A 22,495-nucleotide genomic window follows, 5' to 3' on the forward strand; every position below is an offset into this window, starting at 1 on the left:
TTTAGAGCATAAATAACCGAATTAATTGGAATAATTTTAATTTAGTTATTTATACTCTGAAGAAGTGGCTTACACTGAGTCACGAAACGTCAGGAAATCTAATTTTTCTACTCATCGGGATATTACAAATATATTATTTATTTATAACAATCTACCCAATGCTCAATTTATTCGAGATTTAGGCAATATATTTATATTTATCCACTCGTAACGCTGATGCCTATTGAATCATGGTGATCTAAAAGTAAAGTTTATAATACTGCTTTTTTTTACATTCCCCCATGTTTTCATTCTTTTAGTTGTAAATTCCTTGCTCGAAGATTTATCTTTTACTTTGGATCTTTGTGCTATGGACTTAGCTCAGTCAGTTGTAAAAAATCTACATGCTATATCAGACATAACCAGGAAGGATGCTGTTGTGATGTTATGTACAATCTCAAAGAAGTGTTCGGAAGTTGATACTCTCTCTTCTCTATGTAAACTTGTAAGGTGCTTCTCGTTGTTTGTTTTAACGTCTATAATTCAAATAAAATGGAATAATGCACTAGCATTCGGTGTTTCTTTTAAAATCTTACTCGTCTAAATATCTGATTTCAATACGGTGTTACCTTTGCTATTAATTTTTTTTGTCGGTTATAATTTGGCATCGCTTGATTGTTCGTCTCCTCACCTTTGTATTCACCATGTACCCCGTCAGTCCGCATACGGCTCATTTATAAACTATTTTCACTTTGTTAGATCATTCGCTTTTGTAGTGATTTCATCACGCGACGTCTTCAGGTTTACATCCCAAAATGCGCGATCTATTTTACAATAGATAGCCGTATATGAAATACAACTATTCGGATTTAAAAAATGATATCGTTCAAAAAAGGCTTTTCCTTGCTGAACTGCCATAGATTTTCGAAAATCCAATAAGTTTGATTTTATGTATTGTAGACATTTACCACAGTTGTACTTAAACATCCTGTTTCGAACTTATAAAAAATCTTGTGTTAATGAGTTGGTTAGATATAGGATAATTTTCAATTTTTGTCCTTTATGCGTACTAACCAAACGATTTTACCTGTCATTTAGATGTACTTTTGTGTAAATCTAAGAAGTTCTACTTCACTTTAGTTTTACGTCTCCTATCTGTTATTCAGTTATCTAAACAACTAGTTTATCAAAAGATTGACAAATGATACTGCTACTCTAGTTGGATTAAGTACTTTGTAAATAATTATGTGACCACTGTGAATGTTTGTTTTTCTTCGGCTAGAATAATCACTCAATGATCTGTTTTGTTGTTTAGATATATGGAACAACTATTAAGTATTTTGTTTGATTTTAGCTTTGGTTTACATGTACACAACAGTCGCCTCTTGAAATTATTAATTCTTTTTTCTAGGTTTATGCACAGTTCGCCGGATCTGAAGGTAAGAAGGCAAGTCAAGAATCAAGATTTGCTGCAATTACATGTTTTGGTGAACTTTCTAAATGTGGTGTAAAACAGAAATCTACTTTAGATCGTGTTGCCACTGTAGCTATCAACCTACTCTTAGATTATTTAGAGCGCGAAAGTAAGTTTTATGCATAAACCCCCATATATATATTCAATTGTTATCTTATTAGATGTATTAAAGTATTCTTCAAATATTTTATTTTCAAATATCCAGTAAATGGTAGATGATAACGTTAAACAACATGCCTGGTATTTAATACTTCTCAATATAATCTATCAGTACTGCTATTCTATGATAGTGCTTTTCGTAATCAGATGCCCCTATCCTAATTTAGGTCTTAATTACAATGTACTTGAAAATAAAAAGCTGGTCTCAGTAGACACTTACGGAACATGTAGATTTTAAGCCGATAACAATATTTTTATTGCTCCAACCGTACACATGAATAACGCAACCATTCGTTATTTTTGGAATATCTTTTGTGTTAGTCTCGCTTTTATTTCAAACCTTATTTATTGGTAGCCAATGTGAATTTTAAAATAATGGAGGGATCTCATAACCGAACATGGGGAATTTTATATTACTTCAAGACTAAATAAGCATTATTCAAAACAATCGAATATTGCCATTGAAATATTTTGTCTGCCTTTCGGTCAGTGGTTTGAATATTTGATTGATAACCATTTAGTCACAATTTCAATGTCGTTAACTTTGTAGTGTTGGTTGCTATATCAAGTCCACATAGCTTATTCTAGCCTCTGGACAGATCCATCTATTCATTCGTCTCAAGCCACATTTTTACCCTGTCACTTATTTGCTTATCAACCTCGACTGTTTTATGTGAGCGTATGTATGTGCATTTCTTATCTTGCTCATGATAAGTTTGTAACTTATTTTCGTCTGACTATAAATATCGATTCACATTTGGTTGAATGGAGTCGGCTTACTCGTCTTCTCCATTGCGCGTCATTTTATTTTGCTTCACTTTACGATCAACGATTGTACAAATTATACGTATTCAAAATTTCATCCTTGTATTTGACTCATTTAATTCCGTTATTCACCAACGCGAGTTAGGTTAGTGATTATATACAAGGATTGACGACATGTACATTTCGATAGCAATCAGAAACGATCTACCTGGAGTCAGATCTCGAGCCACTAAAACTTTATTCAAACAAGTAACACAACACGTGTTCTACGACTGTGTACAATAATTGTGTTTTGTATTTATTTATGATTGTTTGTCCAAACTTGAATTAAGTAATAACCAATACCAGTATGTGAATATGCTTGATTCAGGTCGTCCAAGCAGTATGATTTACAAATAACCAAAGAATTACTTAATTCAATCATTATCGGCTATCTATATTTCTGTATTAGGATATTTTTTATACATGTTCTATTATCACCATGGTGATCCCGAGCACTATTTGGTGTTCAACATCAGAATAAATACACTCGAATTCAAAATAAACCAAGAAATCTTGGTTTTTCTTAAAATCATTGTTTACTTAAGACCATAGACGCAACATGCTGTGTAGTTTAATGTATGCTTTTCTTCATATCGATGTCCTTTTTAAAAAATTATCAGTTCACATTATTATTGTAGAAATCTAGGAGATACGTGGCGCCATTGTATGGTGACTTTTTAACATCCACGATATCTAGATATCTATAAGCAAAAGACGGACAATCCAGTAGGTAACGATTTAACATGTGCCAACTCATAAGCGCTATGTTAAAATCACTGAGAAACAAATTTAGGATGTCGTTATGTTCCCGTATTTACTTGTGTTTTCCACTGCTAGTTACCAGCATTAGAAAAATATTTTTGGAATAGGATCTACAGTTGCACTGAAAAATTAATATTGTGTTAACATATGCTAACCACCACTCTAGCTCAATTAGGCAATCTACGCGGGAAAGATCTCACGGACATTATATTTATTACATACTTTACTCGACATTTTACTATGTATTTTGTTTCTTTATTTGAACGTATAGATGTCGGTGTAAATGGGCACCAAAATAAATATGAACCACACAAGTAAAAATGCGAGGTAGTAAAGGGATAAGTGAAGTAGGGTTAGTATTATCAGATGAAATACAGAAAGTCGCCAAACATCCTTAGCTAAAAGGGGCCATGCTTCATAAGCAAAGAATATGTGTATACTGAAGTGATTAATCTTTATCAGATTTTGTGCTTAACAACTTGTCCATTGTAAAATTCATATTAATTACCAATTAATCCACTTTAGCATATGAAGAGGCAATCATTTATGCTGCTAAACAATTGGCTGGATGGCTACATTGTTTAAAATCGAATCCTCCTGATCGTTTCTTTAATTTTATAAAGGTAATCCTTTTGAAAGTTTATTTGTGTTATGAAGTTCCAATTAATCCATGAATTGCTCTAGCTAATTTTACCTCATCTGATTTTTAACCTTACTAAAATATTTGTTTAAATTGCTTCATTAGTAACTGTTATTCTAGACTGTTGAACACATCGTAAAAACGTGTCAAAGAAAGTACTAAATCTAAACGTCAGTGGTAGATTATTTCAGCTTTATAGGGTCTCCCGATCTCTCTCATCAATCCCTTTAGTTACATTCGGAGTTGTACCTCACCAAGTATACTGTTGTTGGACTACATTTTGCGATCATAGACAACTTAGACACTATTTCCCACCTTATAATGTTTAAAATATTCCTGTGACCTCTAAATGTTTACCAAAATATAAATACAGACCTCAGTGTATTATGCTCTACTTGATAGGAGTGAAACGAAGTATATGACATCACTTAGACATTCGCCAAAAATAATCACAGTCATAGTTTGGCAACAGTCAATATCTTACTAGAGAATTATTTGTCGTCCGCAATGCTCTTGTAGTCGTAATTTAGGATCTTTTCATTTAGAATTTAGAGTTATGTTATTATCTTAAAAACATAAGCTAGACTGCACCTATTAGCTTTTAAATCGGAATATTTGTGCGGAGTTTTCCTTACTTCTAATATTTACGGACATGGTTTATTGATTTTCTCTATAATCAGTTACAGTTAGTATAATAAACATATATTTTTGTAAATGTGACTACTAAATTATTACGTCAGATGATTTAGTTCACGGCACGCATAAAATCAAACATGAACAATGATACTGTTTATTTTGCCATATCTTTTATGATAATATTCTTAGTATTTTAAAAAAAGTATCCTATAACGATTGCGATTCAGATGTCAATATTAATCATGCTTCTACTTGTTATTATTTGAACCAATGTGCATACCTACAGGTTCCACGTTGTGACTGACTGACGGACTTAATATTATAACTTCTCTGATCTAGTCATGATACGCTAATAAAATCTTTTATTTCGCTATCTATTTACTCAGTCATATGCTTTCTCGAACAAAACAAGTGCATCTGTCCATTCGGTTTTGCTTATGTGCTTGGATACAGCATTATCTAACGGTAAGTAGTTATCTTACTGCCATTATTAATACATGTTCAATGAGTTTTTTAAATTCTAAGTATCGTGTATAAAATTCCTTAGTCGGTACAATACTACTGCTTACTACTAACTCCAATTAGCAATCAACGTCCTGTTTATATTGGTCTTTAATTGATTAGTTCTATTTAATTGCCTATACTTTCATGGATTAGTCACATCTTCGGGAAAGAATTCACCTTCGCGGTAATTCTTTTGACTGGCTGGTATCTGAAAAAAATTTGACACGTATTCAGAAAGCTGAATTGGTCTTTCCTAACTTAAGTCACTTGTGGCACCGGCGAGATGTCCGCTTGTCAACCTAAGTTTACTATGCAGCAGTTTTCTTCGCTCTACTTTATAGGTTTGAAACATGACCATTACGAATAGAGGATATTTTCAGGTTACCAGTATTCGATCAAATGTATCTTCGAAACATCGGTCGCGTATTTTGGGAGCACTGAGCGAGTAATGCTGAGGATAGACATAGAGTACTAGATAAAAATAGCGAATCGATTGATGGAGTAGTGGGTTTTCATCAACCGAGGTGGTTGAGGAATGTGTTGCGTATGCCCAACTATCACCTATCTCGACGGGTGTTTTCTGATTTAGGAGTATGCTGGGAGAAATCTGGGTTGGGGGCAAACTAAAACATGGCACCAGTCCATTAAGTCATTAAGAGTTTAACTGAGCCATGTTAGGAGGTATATATTACCTGATTGGAGTCCACGTGATTATCGCAACTGATTAGAGACTTCGGACGACATAGTTCATAATCGTTTGGGATAGTATAAGTCCATTCGCTCTTTTTCTTCCTTTAAAAACCGAGTTCTAAAGTCTCCTTGTACATTGTCTCGTTTTTCTATACCTAATCGTTTTTGCTACCACTGATAATGTTACTACTACTAAAGAGATTTGTCTCTATCTCTATATACTAATACAATGTGGCAACTTGAACTGATGCACATATGTCAGGTTCTCTATTGCATGCGGCTGACTAACTGAATACTTTTGATCAAATAAAAGTACACACTATCCTTTGGTTAAAATCCATTTGAGATAAACTTTAAACATTAAAAAAAGTCTTTTTATGACACCACAAATTTATTTAAAGTTCAGATCTACTCTATAAGGGCTATAATTGTATGAAAATAATCTATAAGCTGTTAGAACTTATCAATTTATATATGTATGATTATTAATATTTTCATACGTTTTGTACATGATATCTTTGCCATATTACATTCAAAATTGTCTGATAATATTTCTTTAACTTTAGGTGTATCTGGCAATAAATTTCCGACTGCAATTATTCCAAATCTTCTAGCATCAGTCGAACAAGCATCTGGTCAACCTTTTCACTCAACAGCGATTCATAAGTCTGTTATGGCATCATTGATTTGGTTACGGTATACACTGTCTATGACAAAATTACCTATTACAGAGGAGTTCTTCAAGTCAAATATTAAGTCGTCATCTTTCTGGAATATGCTGTCAAATGTGTCGGGAACCAATAATAAACGTTGTCCGTGGTTTGCTGAAAAGTTTCTACAGACTGCACCATTCTATGGTATTTAATTTCTTCTGAATAACTGATTAAACTCTCTTAATTCATTTAATTAGCTCAATTGCGAGGTGTATATTCATGTACTTGTCTTCCAGTCAAGATCAATTAATACTACTCGATCACCTTAACCACACAGGTGACTTAAAGCCGAACGTTTTAACCACTGAGCTTAATCATCTCTTAGTCACCCTTTTGTCCGTTCGAATCAGAAAGCACAGTTTCAAGTCAAGCTGCATTGACTAAGTTTATTGTCGTGGGGAGTTTAGATTCTCCACAGAAAAAAATAATGGATACAAATTTACGTGTCTTTTCATTATGAGAAATTTTCTATCTAGTTATGTGAGTTAACAAGGTCTTATGATTACTGAAGTCCAATTCGAGAAAACTAGTATTTTTCTCAGTCTTGATAATCGAGTAGGTTGCTAAGAATTTTTTGTATTTATCAATACAAAAACCAAACTTCATTCATGCCAAGCCTATAAAGCATGATTCTGTTTCGAGACTCATTTTTAGAAGAGCTGCACTAGCATATATTTAGAATGTGTTGTAAGTATAGTTGCCACGTGATCACACTGATAGTATGTGCTAACAGAGATTAGAAATATGCATTCTACCAAGAAATTGAGCTTAGTGACATTAGCACGCAATCCATATATGGAGTAATGGCCATTTTCAGCCTGTTTACTGCCCGTAAAATTGGGATGATCCCACATTAGTATGATTAGGATTATGGGCACAGAAATGACCTGCAGCATGTATTCTTTGGAACTTTAATGAATCTAACAGCCTGAATTATATGAGACTAAAGTTTTAGGCCAAGCCTTATCAACAGTTAGCAATTTGTTTGGGAATGTAGCATTAATTTACACTCTCTTGTTGGGAAACCTCAATGTCATAATAGTGAACCAATTCGAAGCCTTGTCTGTATTTCTCATGTAACCACCGTGTACGTGGCATACAAATTGAGCGAGCAAAAATTTCTGTTTGAATATGTTCCCACCTTAGCTCTACATTGTAATATATGTGTAATACATATGTGTATATGTATGATTAGTATTGTCTATAAAAATAATTGTAAGTGAATAACATCTATTCAGTGAACAGTTAATCAAATGGTCAATGTTGAGACAAATCTACTCAAGGCAATCGGTGAAAAGTCCAAACCACCAATGGTGTCAGTTAACTAAATAACCGGACAAAACTAGAACATTCTTTAGCTTAGTTGTGTTGAGGAAAGTTACAATCAAATATGACCTTTGTTCATTTTCAGTTGTCCAGGTAATAACTCAGAAATCTTATTATCATGACTAACATTTTTATTTATGTTTTACCTGGTACTCATACTTAATCATCATCTTCAAAACTCACTAACTACCAAATCATGATATGATATGATTCCATAAAACGTTGGTCAACTTACAGTTGTTTCCCAACATAGAAGCGGATATCTGTTTGACCTAGTTGTTTTAAAAAAAAAATAAAAACCACATATTTTATTCTATCCAATGTGTTACATAGATTGGTCTAACACAACGAAGACTGATTAAGTAATGAAATAATCATCTGATCTGATACTGTCTTATCTCTTTCCAAATTTATTTCACTGTATTATACTCCTTCGATAACATCTTCAAACCCTACTCTTTCACATTAATGCTTATACTCTTACTACTTCTACCACTATGGGATTTCAATCGACAACTGCATCTCTGTACTAATGTGGTATGGCAATTCGAACTGATGTTCGTACGTACGAAGTTCTAGGTTGTGACTGACTGACTGATTGACTATCTCTTATATTTAAAGCGTAATAATTGAATGGAAATTTTTCTTCGATAAATCATTATCATATACACACAGTAGCAGTACTCAATCTAATTTATTTTGTAAAGATTTTGTATAGTTTTTTTCCACTAATAACTGATAAAAAAATCATTCTAAATTTGAGGGGGATTAAATGAGACTCCCTGATGCTCAATAATACTCAAGTTGATGTCAGTTTATGATTAAGACGATTTTTAGTCCTGGTATTCAATGTTTTGCCATTCATTTTTGTCTTTGTTTATTTATTTACACTTCTTACTATAATGTGTTTTACGCTAATTATTGTCCAAGATTCTTGTCAGAAAAAAGGTAGGAAAAGAAATCATTTTTTGTTTGTCTTCTTTTTTCTCCACTTAGTTTTGTGCGCGGTTGGTCGTTTGTTCAAATTACTTCTTTCAGATCTACATACATTCATCACTGACGAAGTGTTAGGGTAGGCATATCATTTTATTATTACTATGAATACTGTTTATCATGATTAATAAAAATTTTTAATGAATCATTTCACTTCAACAATTTTCTTTCTCTTATCTTTTCATATTTGCTCTAGTCTGATCTACAGAACATTACTTCTTCTTTGTATTCATCCATTCTATGATGCTGTGCGCCAGTCAAATCTTGATAGTATTGTCGAATTATTGAAAGCTTCTAATAAAGAACATCGTTATCAACTTACTATGGGATTTTTAAAACATCTACATATCCTTCTTATAAATTATCCGAATATCTTACAGTCTACATCGTCATCTAGTCTATTAGTTCTAGGTCCAAGATTGGTTCCTGAACACTTTTGCTTACAGATATGTGATTTTGTTGGAATTAATGTTTGGGATAATGTTGTTTATCAGAATTCCGAACTACAAACTATTAAACAACCAACTGGTCGTAATAAATGTATTGGTTCCTTTTTATGTAAACTTATTAACGTTCTTGTTTTACCATCATCTTCTAAACCATCCATATGTCATCGAATTTCTAAACAAAACTCAAATGTTTCTTCTCCATTTTGCATGCGTTACTTATTTGATGTGTACATTTTGAGCGTATTTTGCACCAGTCACCCGTGTATTCGTAAGTATATTTTTTAACGGAATTATTATTGCTTCTACTTATATTGTGCACATTGTTTCACCAACACGGAGAATATGGCACTTTTAACTTGTTTATTTAAACACTATTCTAACCCCTCATAAGACTACTTTTGTAATGTCAATAGTGAAACAAATCTTCCTCCATGTCAATTCGTTTACATATTTGGCATTTATACATTCACATGCTAAGCTTCTGTTATATCTTAATTAGAATAAGAAATTCTGTAAACCAGACTCAACAACACAAAATATCCTCAACAAAAATATGCAGTGTTTCCCATACTTACTCTTTAATCCAGACAAAAAAAGTTTTACTGAAGCTGTGGTCAAAGATGACAGTGAAGTGCGTGGGTATTTAAAGGAAATGTTGAAGCATCTTTAGCATTTAGTTAAAAAAGTTGAGAGTTTCAGGGTTCTGGATTAAAAATTTAAATTTCGAAAATCCTGTTTTAGTTTATTCTGACCGAGGTTTTGTGGAAACATCACCTCCCTCAATATTTATATGGTGACTAAAAGTTATGGATTAAGAGGTTTACTCTATCTAAACCTCCCGTTTATTCAATTTTAATGTCTTGTTCTAGTGAATATTTCTGGTAATGCCTGTATTCTTTCATTTGGACTGTTTTAATATTATATGGTGGTTACATTTCTAAATTATTCATAAATACACAATCAGTTTTTATATCCTGATGTTGCCATCCAGTCTATGTTGAAGTATTTTAAAAAAAAACCCTATTTCTTTACCATTCTTCTTTCAGTTGATACCAGGCCCATGCTATGGGAACAATTGCAGTCGAAACTTAAGCTTCCTAAATTATTAAATGAAAACTGTAGTAATTCATTGGGAATCACTTCGTGGGCTACTGAAAACTGGTCGAAAATTGTTGAATATTTTATGAAACAACCATACATCATTCCAGTTAGTGATTTATTTATTTTGTAAAATCCAACTGATGCTTCACGCGTTTGATTGATCTGTCGGTTAATTAAATACTTGTTAAATAATAATGATGATAATGAGTGCTGAACATTTAATCGTAATTTTGGTGAGACTGTAATTTATAGACGACCTTTGATCGACGCTAAAGTGACCTTGAGAATGCCCACCTACTAACTAGTACTAAATGAGGCTTATAAACCAGTATGAGGAATTAGAATTATGGTTTACAGTTGATGGTTAGGGTTAGGAATTAGATTTAGGGTTTTCACCATGAACTGACATCAGCTAAAATGTCCAAACGCTATTTAACCAAATGGATAGATGAAGTTTGCGCCGAAATCCAAGAACTGTTATCCTAAATCTGATTGGTTCTTCCATAAATTATAGTCTCACCGTATGTAAAACAGTCTGAACAGATCGTTCATTCAACCGCTCAGTTTAGTTTTGCATTTTTTTCTTATCAGGACATAAGTATTTTTCTGGACTACTTCTAATCGTAAGAGGAAAATGATATCTGTAAAAGTCTTAACGATAGAAATTAAAATAACTTCAACATTTCACTCACCAATCTGGTTGAAACTTCTCTAACTGTTCTGAAAACATTTCGTTCACATTTAGACGAAAGTTTTTCTACCGCTTCTCACAATATTTGTATAAAAACTCTGGAATGTCAATTATGATCTGAAAATATAATAAAATTTCTAGTTTTTCCCAATATTTATATGATAAAAAATTTGCCTGTTACTCAGAATATCAGTAATATTGTGATTTAGTTGAGAGTTTAAGTAAAGAAAAGTGTTAGGGAAAGGGGCCCTGAAAGCACTGAGAAACATCCTATCCAATCAGTACTCAATAAATGTTTCACCAGAAACATCCAGAAAGTGAAAAGTTATATGTCAAGTTTCTGATTAGATGATTACCTATACTGTTACTATGTTTAGCAGCGTCCCGGATCTTTCCAGAAGCCTAAAGCCATCTAAAATGGTATAAATACCCTAGATTCTCTGTATATAAACAAACCTAGAAGTAAAGTGTTGTTTCCAGTTTTCGCGTCTTTTCTTTCGTGTTCAAGTTGCCGTGTAGATTTAGTCTGCGGGTTACTAGAACAGCTTAAGAAACCGAGTCAAGCGTTCATTTAGAAGATTTATCAAAAAAATAATATGAATTTTTACTGATCCACTTGTTGGGTAGGATCTGCATCTTTAGAGTAGTAAGCTTTCCACATGATATTTCTATTTATTCCATATCCTTTTCATTGGATGACTTGTTTAGTAATCAAAGTTAAGCGGGTTAATTACTGTAAATAAAGCCACGCTACAGAAGACTCAACCATAATTTTAGTTCTATCTTGTATTGCATTCACAAACGAATTAAGATTCATCCCATTACATAATCCAGTAGCTATTTGGACTCAGTGGTCAAGTGGATAATGTAGTGGTGTTTGAAGCAAATGATACTGTGTTCTAGTCCCAGAATTACCATCAACTCTAAGATGAAGGTACATCAAATAGGATGAAGCGCGCCTCTTGGATTCCACTCAGTCAGTCAGTCAGTCAGCTACAACGTAGGACCAGGCACATATATGCATCGGTCCAAGTTGCCACTACTAGCCACTATTCAACTTTGCTTATATTATCTTGTATTTCTTTTTGAATTTTGTGCAAAAAACTGAAAGTTGCTTTCTTAAATATTGTATCAATTAGTTATGCATAGATTGTTTAATATTTTGATGTTCTGTTATGGTTATACTTGTCTAAATTTTCTAGGCAGATCGATATGCACTTCAACGACTAATCAAATGGTCACCTATTGGTATCGGTCAAAATTTGATTGAAAAAATATATTTGAATTTTTCTTCCGAGTCATTTACCTCAATTAGTGAAAGAGATGTTCAAATTATGCTGACACCAGAAGGTCAACTTTTTAATCATGAACTTCTTGAAAGGTATTTTCCTCTCTTTATCTATGTTTATGGAATTATAAATCGTAATGGTTTACATCGATGATGAGTAATTATCTACACCATTCCTTGTCTATACTTATTCTCATAAAAAATTTATGTAAAACTCTGAACTAACAAGTAAATTTAAGTTTTGTCTGTAAGGAGTTTCATTGAAATCACGAACCGATCTAAGCTTCGAGAGGAGATTTCTAGAGTTCTAGTGAGAAGTCGTGGTCAGTGGAGCCAACCCGTGTACACCATTGGTTTGGAATTTGGGTTTTTCAACCCCATAGGTGGATCCTCCGTAACCATCTGTTATAATTTCTCTCATCACGACTCAGCTATTCCTATTGCTTAGTATTCTTGGACACCAATTTACTCGACAAGTCCCCAAGTCAGAGCACGGTTGAACAGGAAAGAAATATTCCAAATAACAAGGGTAGATGGAAGTAAGAAGCACAATAAGAGAAACGTTAGTATATTTATAATTTTTACATGAGAAGATTCTAGAATCTTCTCCAAGTATCGACTAGCACTAAATGGATAAGAAATAGCTAGTCAGCGTGCACCTACACAATCATGCATGGAGTATGTTGGGATGACCCTGTAATTTTCTCGCAAGCGACATGACAAGCTCGTTAGTCATCAAGGGGCGTTTCAACCAATCAGCGATTAATTAGAAGTTGTGTGAAGTTATGTTACTAAAATAACGAAATCCTGATTGGCTGATTAACACACTGCTACTATATTTAGCAGTATTCTAGAACTTTCAGTAAAACTCAAGGACTCTTAAATTATTATAAAATCCCTGTATTTTCTGTACATAAATGAACCCTGTAGTAAAGTGCTTCCCACACACTTTGTGCCTTTTCTCTGGTCTTCAAGTCGCGGAGTAGTGCTAGCTCGGGGATACGGAACTAGCTTAGGGAAGCGAATATAGGGTTCACGATCGGCTGGACGTAACAGTATGCTTTAATCCAATCTATGTTCCGCTAACACCGCAAATGCGGTTAAAGTGCCAGACATTCGCTTTTCGTCCTCTCAATTTCGTAAACAACGCTCCCACCCCTAGGAGGCAGTTGGCAGGCTTTCCCTGACAGTGGTTGTACACGTGTGGCAATGTGGGAGCATTTCAAGAGGGAGAGCAGGCTGTCCTCACCCCCAGCCGTATCAGAACATTTGTGGGCAATATAAACATTAAAAGTAACCGAATTTTTTTAATAATTAGTTTACAATGATTATAATGACTGAATTAGTCACATAATTTTGTCTATTCTTACAAATTTTTAGTCTACCAAAATATGAAACTTCTTGGGTTAATGTTAAACGTGAAAGTAAATTATACTCCTATGATTTACAAATGGATATTTTATCAGCTCAATTAAAGAAAGTACAAGAACATCATAAACATTATATAGAATGTAATAATGATACTACTCCAATTTTAGATAAATTAACTGGTCAGTTAACTGAAAAACAATTAGAAGTTGTACGTAATGAATTGAATAAAGAAAATGAAATACGAAAAGTTATGCAATCGGTAAACTATCTCCATTTCTTTTTTGTGTTTCATATTTGGAACTAATTATTCATTTTTAATGAAATGATGATTCTTCATAGTTGAAATCATGAGTCAATTGAAGCTAGACCACCATGGAAAACCTGGAAGCACTGGACGGCCATTTCGTCCTGCTATGAGACTTCTCAGGAGTGCGCGTCCACGATCCCGCACTCGCGGAATTCGAACCCAAAACCTACCAGTCTCACGCCAGAGCACTTAACCGATAGACCACTGAGTCAGCCGGCATCCAGCGGTGTCAATGTCTAACTTCAACCAATCCACAAAGTTTAAGAAACCGTTTACCAATTGATGATTCGATTGATTAATCATCCTAAAGTCGTTTTTTTTAGCAAACAATTTATGTATTTGAAATTTGTTTGATATTGTTCGTTTTAGGAAACTCTTTAGCATATTTACCTCATTGAAAGTTCTTTTAGGTTCTATATCATTACAGAATCAGAAGCTGTCATTCACACCACAATGTATGTCATATACCACATTGTTTAATGCTAGATTTACTTCATTCACTCTTACATCTCACCGTGCTTGGTTCATACAACCTATCATCACTTCAATTTCGGTTATTTCCATTATATGATAAAAAATCCACCAAATAAACAAGTTGACTTTGATCAATTTCCTACCTGCCATGTTGGTAGGTGTAGACTACCTGGTTGGGATTCGCGAGATGATAGCAATCGATGGTTAGAGACCTTGAGTGACATGGCTCAAAATCGTTTGCAATGGAGAATGTGCATCCACTCTTTGTGTTCTACCAAATTCTAATCTGAATTCTTCATGTCTCTTTCTTTTTTCTCTTTTCAAATTTATTTCATTGGATTATACTCCTTGAATAACATCTTCAAACCCTAATCTTTCGGATTACTGTTTACACTCTTACTACTTTTACCACTATGGGATTTGAATCGACAACTGCATCTCTGTGTTATGTGGTATAGCAACTCGTACTGATTTACTTGTGTACGTACGTACGAAGTTCTACGTTATGACCGACGACTGAATTTCCCAAATTTCTCTGTACAATAATCTCTTCATAAATTATTAATAATTTTCATAGTTAAAATCATGAGTCAATTGAAGCTAGACTGACTTCAAGGGATGTTTCCTTGAGTTCTAGTGGGAAGCAGTTACCAGTGGAGTTCAACCAAGTCTGTTGCAGACTGGTAGGTCCTGGGTTCGAATCTCGCGAGCTCGGGATCGTGGATGCGCACTGCTGAGGAGTCCCATAATAGAACGAAACGGCTGTCCATTGCTTCCATGTTTTCTATGGTGGTCTAGCTTCAATCGACTCATGATTTCAAATATGAAAATACTGAAATCTCCGACACCCCTTCTGATCTATAATAATAATTTCTTTTTCTTTTCTGTTCATAATGTGTGTGTTATACTGTATTATGTATGTATATTTGTATATTTTTGATAAGAGTATAATGTTAAACTGTTTTTCTTTTCAGCTTGATTTAAGAGCAAAACATATGTGTGATATACTCATTAATGCATTGAATGTATTTGTTTGGCAACCGAATAATCATTCATTACCTATTTATTATCAAGAAGCTGGACAGATTATTAAATATTTTTGTACTAAATTATCAATTCTATTTGTTAAGTTATTATCAAATCCATTAATATCACCTTATATAATACGAGCTCATAATAAATTTATTGAAGCAATTATGTGTAGTAAATTCACTATTGAAGAATGGGATTCCAGTTTTAATCATGAACTACAGACTTATACACCTATGATCTATTGGTGGTCTGTACGAATTTTAAGACCAGTTAGATTGATGCATTTCAATCATAGTCTATGTAGTGTACTGTTGTCGAAATACTATTCTACGACAACAACATTCGATCAATCAGATCAATTTATAACCAAACAAGCTGTAGAAGATTCTATTTCATTAACAATGTGTTGGTCATCTCAATCTATAAGAGATCATACAAAAAGGATATTCAGTCTACTTTGTGATAAGGTAAATAAAACAAGTTATGAATAAAAATTGTTTTCTTAAACTACAGTTTCGGTATATCTTTTTGTTCTGTCAGTAATTTGAAGTGTATATACTATTATAGATAAAGTGTAATAGACAAATAAATTTTTGGTTGTTAAATGGTAAATTCTTTTGTGGCAACTCGAATATAATGATTTGTTTCATTTGTACTTCTCAGTTTTCATAGAAATCATGTTTAGTTTATGTCTACATCTTCTGTCATTTCCTGGTTGTCAGTGAACGATATTTCCTTCATTTTACCTAACCCTTTCTCCTTAGGCTCAATATTTATCACATGACTTGATCCGTGAGGATGTGAATAACTAAATTGTCTTCGTGCTGTAACTGAGAACGTCAATGGTTTTTGTGACCCCTTGTTCTATGCGTGGCTTGTGGAAGATGACCTAGTCTATGTTGTGCAGGGTCAGCTGAATACCGTGAAACCATGATTGAAGTTCGTAAACTTGGAATGGAATTTGTATATCTTAATTTCCTTTCTCTTTTAGCTTCGGCTACTCAAAAGGACAATAAGATTTGAGAAATGTTATTTATTTTCTGTCGACATTCATTTCAACAAGGCGGAGTTCGTACAGCAATTGTTGCTGAAATTAAATTTAAAAATAATTTTTTGTCAACCGAAAAATCATTGAAAAGAAAGAAGGGTCGGATGAATATTTCATCCTTCTCAACAATGCTTACTCGTGACTTTTTAAAGGGTTCGAATCTAGAATGTTCAAGTCTCCACCCCCAAATGCCCTGGTACGGCCGAGAGTGGGGAGGGCTCGCCTCCCCTCTCGAAATGCTCTCACACGGCCACATAAACCAAGTATGTTTGAAATAGGTGATTCGTATAGTGGAGGATGATGTTGGTGTTCTGGACTTAGCAGATAGAGCTAAGCAGGAAAAGGACCAATAAGAACGCTAGTTTGCTCATACTGGTCGATGCGTCACTGTTGTGGGACAGTGCTAAGATTGTATAAGTCGTATTCCCACCGGCCAATAAGTCATGTGATAATTACCTGGGCTAAAAGTCAAAACAATAACTGTATCATCTCTGAGCTGGTTGACTTCACAAGCCACATATTCTAGAACCTCGCCTATTCAATATTTTTATTAAAATGGTTTTATAAAAGCTTTGTTTACAATTCGTAAGTAAATCTCATTACAAATCGTTGATAAATTAATAAAACTGAATTGCCATTTTGATCCTATTTAATAAATTATAATCAGTATTCACATCTAATGTTATATTAGATTATCAGCTAAACTGTTACCAGTCAATAAATTCATGCTAAATATTTCATATTGTTAGGTCACAGTTAATTACCACTTTTTTTTTCTTTCTTTCGTTCTAAAAATCCTTCACCATTTTCTCAGGTGCCAATCCATAATTTGAATACATCTTTATTATTATCATTTTTGTCGCCTACTATTGATCATGCATTTCTACATTCCTCATGGATTCATACATTACCTGAAGATTTTCTATCAACAAAGTTTCCACAAAGATTAGACGATCAACACTCTATAGTATTCGATTGGATGAATGCTGATTTAATTAAAATTTTACTGAAATCATTTGAAGGACATTTTCAAATTGTTGCTGATAATGATGAACATTATCAAAAAAATTGTGCAATACAATGTGATAGTATTCTACATATTCTTCCATTAGATTGTTTTCTCAAAGTAGGAATAATCCTTTTTCATTTGATTATTATCTAGGGTTGTTTCTTTTTCGCTTAAAATGGAGAATCTTACTACCTTGTCATGTAAAAAAGACAATTGTTTGTATAATAACAGTAATATAACACAGAACTACTTAAAAGCTAGCAAGGTCTCAAATTAGTGAGATAGGTGGTTCCAGTCAAAGACGTAAAAAAAACCAAACTGAATAATATTGCGTCTTATTTTAATATAGGAATTTCGGTATAATCAGATACCAGTGTAACATACTCGACGTTTAAATAAAATGGTCATATATGTTCAGCTTAAAGACATTTTTAGTGTTAAGCAATATTCCTATTAACGAATTAATGTTTACTTGTTCATTTCTGTTACTCTCGTTTTATTATTGTCTCATATAGTTATGCAACATTAAGGTAACTGTTCATGTCTTAGTTACAAAATTGACATATGTGTTGAGATCGTATATATCAACACTCTTACGATTAATTTTTGTCAAACCCTTTTATTAACTTATTTAAAAGACAACGTTATTCGGACAGTAACAATTCGTCTATTTCTTTGTTCTACTATGATCTCTAACATGTCTGTATAAACATGTATGCTTGGTCATATGTGACAGCCTACGCACATATCTCACTTCAGCTTAAGTATTGATAGCTTAAGTATCACTCGATGAATCATTATCTTTCCCATGTATGTATGTGTTCGAATCCTATGATTAGCCTTTGCCTTGCCTCGCTTCGCCTTGATTCGATCTGATCATAAATTAACCTCTGTATTCGCTCGCTAACATACATTCTCCTCTCTTCTCCAAATTTACTCGATTTCCTTGTAACTTTGTTATCTGCGCTATCTGCTAACAAACTGTAGTCGCCCCTTTTTATTGCATTCTGAATTTAAACAGCGTTGGTGATTTATATTTGCCAATGATTATCAAGGTGATTGATTAACGAAACTAAGTCACTACACACGTATAGTGACAGTTCTTCTTGTTATCTCACTTATCTCATGACTAAGTTCGATAGGATTGTATAGAAATGAGTTGTTATTAATGCTTACTAATATTATCTATCTATAAAAACGATTCTGATAGTTTATACTTTTTAGTTATGTCCATAACTAACCAATCAAACCGTTGCTTAATTCCCCACCACATCAATCTGGTCTGATGTATCTGTATTTGCATGTGACCTGCCAATTGAAGGACATTATTATTCTATCATATTAGTGTGGCTGCAACTCGTATTTTTTTTATTCATTTCGATAAGACACGCAATACTGGTCGAAACAGATAAAGTTTGGAACCAAATTGTCCTTGTCCTAACCATAGCTTTCAAATAGACTCTGGGTCGCGTTAACAGTTCTAATAGAATATCTGTAGAACAAATTAAGTCCTACATGATTACTTTTCTTTACCGTTCACTTCCTCAAAACCATCTTAACTACTACGAACAATGAACCTCTTTTTGTTCTAACTTTGCATTTTAAATTAATCTGAGAAAAGACAATATTATTATTGTCTTGGAGAAAGGAGTTTCCTATTGCCGTTCACTATAGTACTATGGTTTTGTTTAGTAGTTTTTAGAATTAAATGTAAAGTGGCTTCTCTTGTAAAAAAAAATACTTATTTGAAATCATATAGTAATCTCACTGAGTTTGTACTTTGTTATTCAAGCTAGTTTGTATGGTAAAGTGGTAGTATTATTATTAGTAGTATGTTTCGGGGTTACTTTTCTTTCACACAATTTATATTTCTATTCTAACTTGATAACTAATCTATCACATATAGATTAATCAAAAGATACATAGCTTATTGATGCTCAACTCCCCAAGTACAGAGCTGCTAACTCGGCCCTAATCCAAAATTTATGTACGAGTCCTAATAATACCACTACCCGATCTCCGAAAACCGAAATAAGTAGGCTGTGATTTGAACCTATGACCTAGTGGTTGAAAGTCGAATACCTTAACCATTAAGTCAGTTGAACTAAACAGTTCTCAATATAATTTGTAGTTAAATTAGTTAATTAATATCTATGTTCAAGCGCCAACATAGATCGGACTTAATATTTTTACTGACATCACAAAATTAGTTATTTTTTAACATGAGACTCGGCTTTAGTCACAGTTAGCTAAGAATGTTTTTTCCCTATCATTTCGTTTTACCGTCATTTTGTTGAATTAAATGATCGGAATTAATTTTCCTTTGTTTCTCCTAACGATGATATACTTCACAATATCTTCCTTCTCTTTTTTCAAAATTGATCATTCTATGATGATTTTATTACTTACGATAAAGTTGTTGCGCCAATTAGCTGATGGTTGTTCACGAGATCCTGCCACTGATGAAGATTCAAACGACCTGAATGAAAATGATTTGTCGGATGATGTTCCATTCAATGATTCGTTGAATACTGATGATTTGGCCTCACGTAAATCGATTTCATTCACCGCCACAAGTTTAATGATGTTAATTACTGATTTATTTGTACATTATGTACATAGATTGGAACATAATGATGAGTTCATTGGTAAATTAGCCAATCCAATAGTTTCCACTCTACTAATTAGTTTAGTATCGGAATCTGAGCAGGCGAGAGAGATTTCAGCTCGTGTAAGTATTAATCTTTTAATATTTAGTTTTATCAATCCTTTTTCTGGGCAAAATATTTGATTAAAACCCTCGTTAGTCAAAATATTTCATCTGTTTTCGTTCGCTATTTACTGTTACTACTGTTCATTACTGATAGGATGATATTCTGTTAAACAGGTTGTAGCAAAGCAATAGTGTATACTATCCGCAGCAGCACTAAAGTATTTAAGCAAAATATTTTTCTGCCTATTGTAAACCTTGAATTAGATCGACAAAGTAGGCTTAACATTTCAAATTGAACATATGTCGGTAACGAAATACAAGTCCATATATCAGGTTTTAAGCTGAATTTACTATATTCTGGTTAGAAATATCATTCAAATGACTAAAATAACTCATAATGTCATTGAATAAGAAAAAGAGAATTCAGCGAAGAAAATTTTCTTTTCGACGAAATCATTTACTTAAGCTGTACATTCGTATATATAGTGATATGGAAAGTATATGTCTACAGGAGGCTAGAAAAGATTGCATTATAAATTGATTCGACAATAAATAACAAATGAGGTGACGTACTAATCAAGGGGTAAGGAAGAAAATATTATAGAGTTGAGATCATGAGTCAATTGAAGCTAGACCACCATGGAAAACCTGGAAGCACTGGACGGCCGTTTCGTCCTATTATGGGACTCCTCAGCAGTGCGCATCCACGATCCCGCACTCGCGAGATTCAAACTACTATTTGAACTATTATCTGACCCATAAATTATTTTCTTCCTTACCCCTTGATTAGTACGTCACCTCATTTGTTATTTATTGTCGAATCAATTTATAATGCAATCTTTTCTAGCCTCCTGTAGACATATACTTTCCATATCACTATATATACGAATGTACAGCTTAAGTAAATGATTTCGTCGAAAAGAAAATTTTCTTCGCTGAATTCTCTTTATCATTCAAATGCTCAAAACAAAGCAGAATGGAGTTAGAACTTATTGTCTAATAATCTCCCCATCCATTAACTAGTCATTTTCTGACTTAGAATGCAAAACCTTCAAACTACCGTTAGAGAGCATATTCTGTACGATTGATTTACACTTTTTTAAAACTCTTACTCATGTATATTCTTTGCCATTTATTGTATCTCTTCAGTGTCTTTACAAGCTTGTCGAACGGATACCTCGTGTAATTGAACTAATTAAACTACAGGAAAGATCATTCTCACCTGACTCAAAATCTATTCAAGATTCTACTGAGCCTACAGATATCGACATCACATCAGTTGATAAGAATCCAACAGAATCTAATCTCAAGGATGAAGCAAATGTTGATGAAGATAGTGGGACTGTCATCCCACCTGAAAAATCTGATGGTAAACCCAGAAAAAAATTAAATAAAAATCAAAGACGTAAACAGAAGTTGACTCAGTCAGTTGCAGCTGCGGCAGAAAAGCATCAGGTCACTGAACAAATGTGTACTAAACCATATTCTTCTCCAGCTGATTGGCCAAAATTACCTATTTGGTCTTTTGTACAGGTTCGTATTTGGATCATTCGTAGCGATCGATCAACTCATATAGCTCAGTTAGCTGAACAGTAAGTAGGTTGATGTATTTCTCTCTTTTAAAGATGAAATTTATGGATAACTTTATGATTTTCCACTAACAGAAGTAATAATCATAAACTCATCATTTAGTAACTAAAAAAGCATTCAACAGAGACGGAAACGACGTCATATAAGAGTATAGAAGTGTGTGTTTTCGACAGAATAAACAAACGATATTCAAACATTCGTCAGTGAAGTTCATTATTAATAGGTGTTCCATAAACCTTTTGTGATTTCTATCTTTCAAATTTCTTGTTTCCGTATGTATTCAGATTCTGTCTATTCTCTCTCTCCCCTCTCTAACACACAATTTCTTTTTTTCATCTTAATCACAGTATTCCTTTAAAACGCTTCTTGAATTGTCGTATGAAAGACGAATAAACAAACAGTTTTGGGTTGTTAACATTTCATTTTTCTCTCTCTTTGTATTTTTTAAACATCAATCTGAATCACTAAAATTAAAATCATAATAAAATCTTCAAGCTTCTCTAGTCAAATAAATCGATGTTAGGTGGTTGGAAGTATTCGGGAGGCGACCCTAAATCTAGGTTTCATACTAATTGGAGCTTGTCAGCGAGGTTTCTCCGTTATCTTAAGAGATTTGTGTTCCCTGTTAGATTCGAACTAATATCTCCTAGCTTCAAAATCTGCGACACTGTCACTGAACTATATAAGCCGTGACTGACCTTATGCAGGACTGAAATATTCACATCGTATTTCGATCACA

The 22,495-nt window shown here is 33.4% G+C and overlaps 1 protein-coding gene across 1 annotated transcript in view; it reads left to right on the forward strand.

Moving 5' to 3' along the window:
- Positions 1-22,495, forward strand: part of Smp_134860 (translational activator gcn1-related) — a gene marked incomplete at its 5' end in the record, with an annotated part of 60,305 nt that overhangs the window by 2,735 nt on the left and 35,075 nt on the right. The window contains 14 exons of the mRNA XM_018799618.1: positions 300-484; positions 1,391-1,562; positions 3,707-3,804; positions 4,844-4,922; positions 6,218-6,508; positions 8,687-8,762; positions 8,880-9,400; positions 10,179-10,339; positions 12,127-12,305; positions 13,593-13,842; positions 15,339-15,863; positions 17,259-17,570; positions 19,870-20,184; positions 21,316-21,758. Of these exons, the coding sequence (XP_018651389.1) occupies positions 300-484; positions 1,391-1,562; positions 3,707-3,804; positions 4,844-4,922; positions 6,218-6,508; positions 8,687-8,762; positions 8,880-9,400; positions 10,179-10,339; positions 12,127-12,305; positions 13,593-13,842; positions 15,339-15,863; positions 17,259-17,570; positions 19,870-20,184; positions 21,316-21,758 (3,607 nt within the window). The remainder of the gene's footprint in view (positions 1-299; positions 485-1,390; positions 1,563-3,706; positions 3,805-4,843; positions 4,923-6,217; positions 6,509-8,686; positions 8,763-8,879; positions 9,401-10,178; positions 10,340-12,126; positions 12,306-13,592; positions 13,843-15,338; positions 15,864-17,258; positions 17,571-19,869; positions 20,185-21,315; positions 21,759-22,495) is intronic.

Source organism: Schistosoma mansoni, chromosome 3 (assembly GCF_000237925.1).
Source record: "Schistosoma mansoni strain Puerto Rico chromosome 3, complete genome".
Lineage (NCBI taxonomy): Eukaryota > Metazoa > Platyhelminthes > Trematoda > Strigeidida > Schistosomatidae > Schistosoma > Schistosoma mansoni.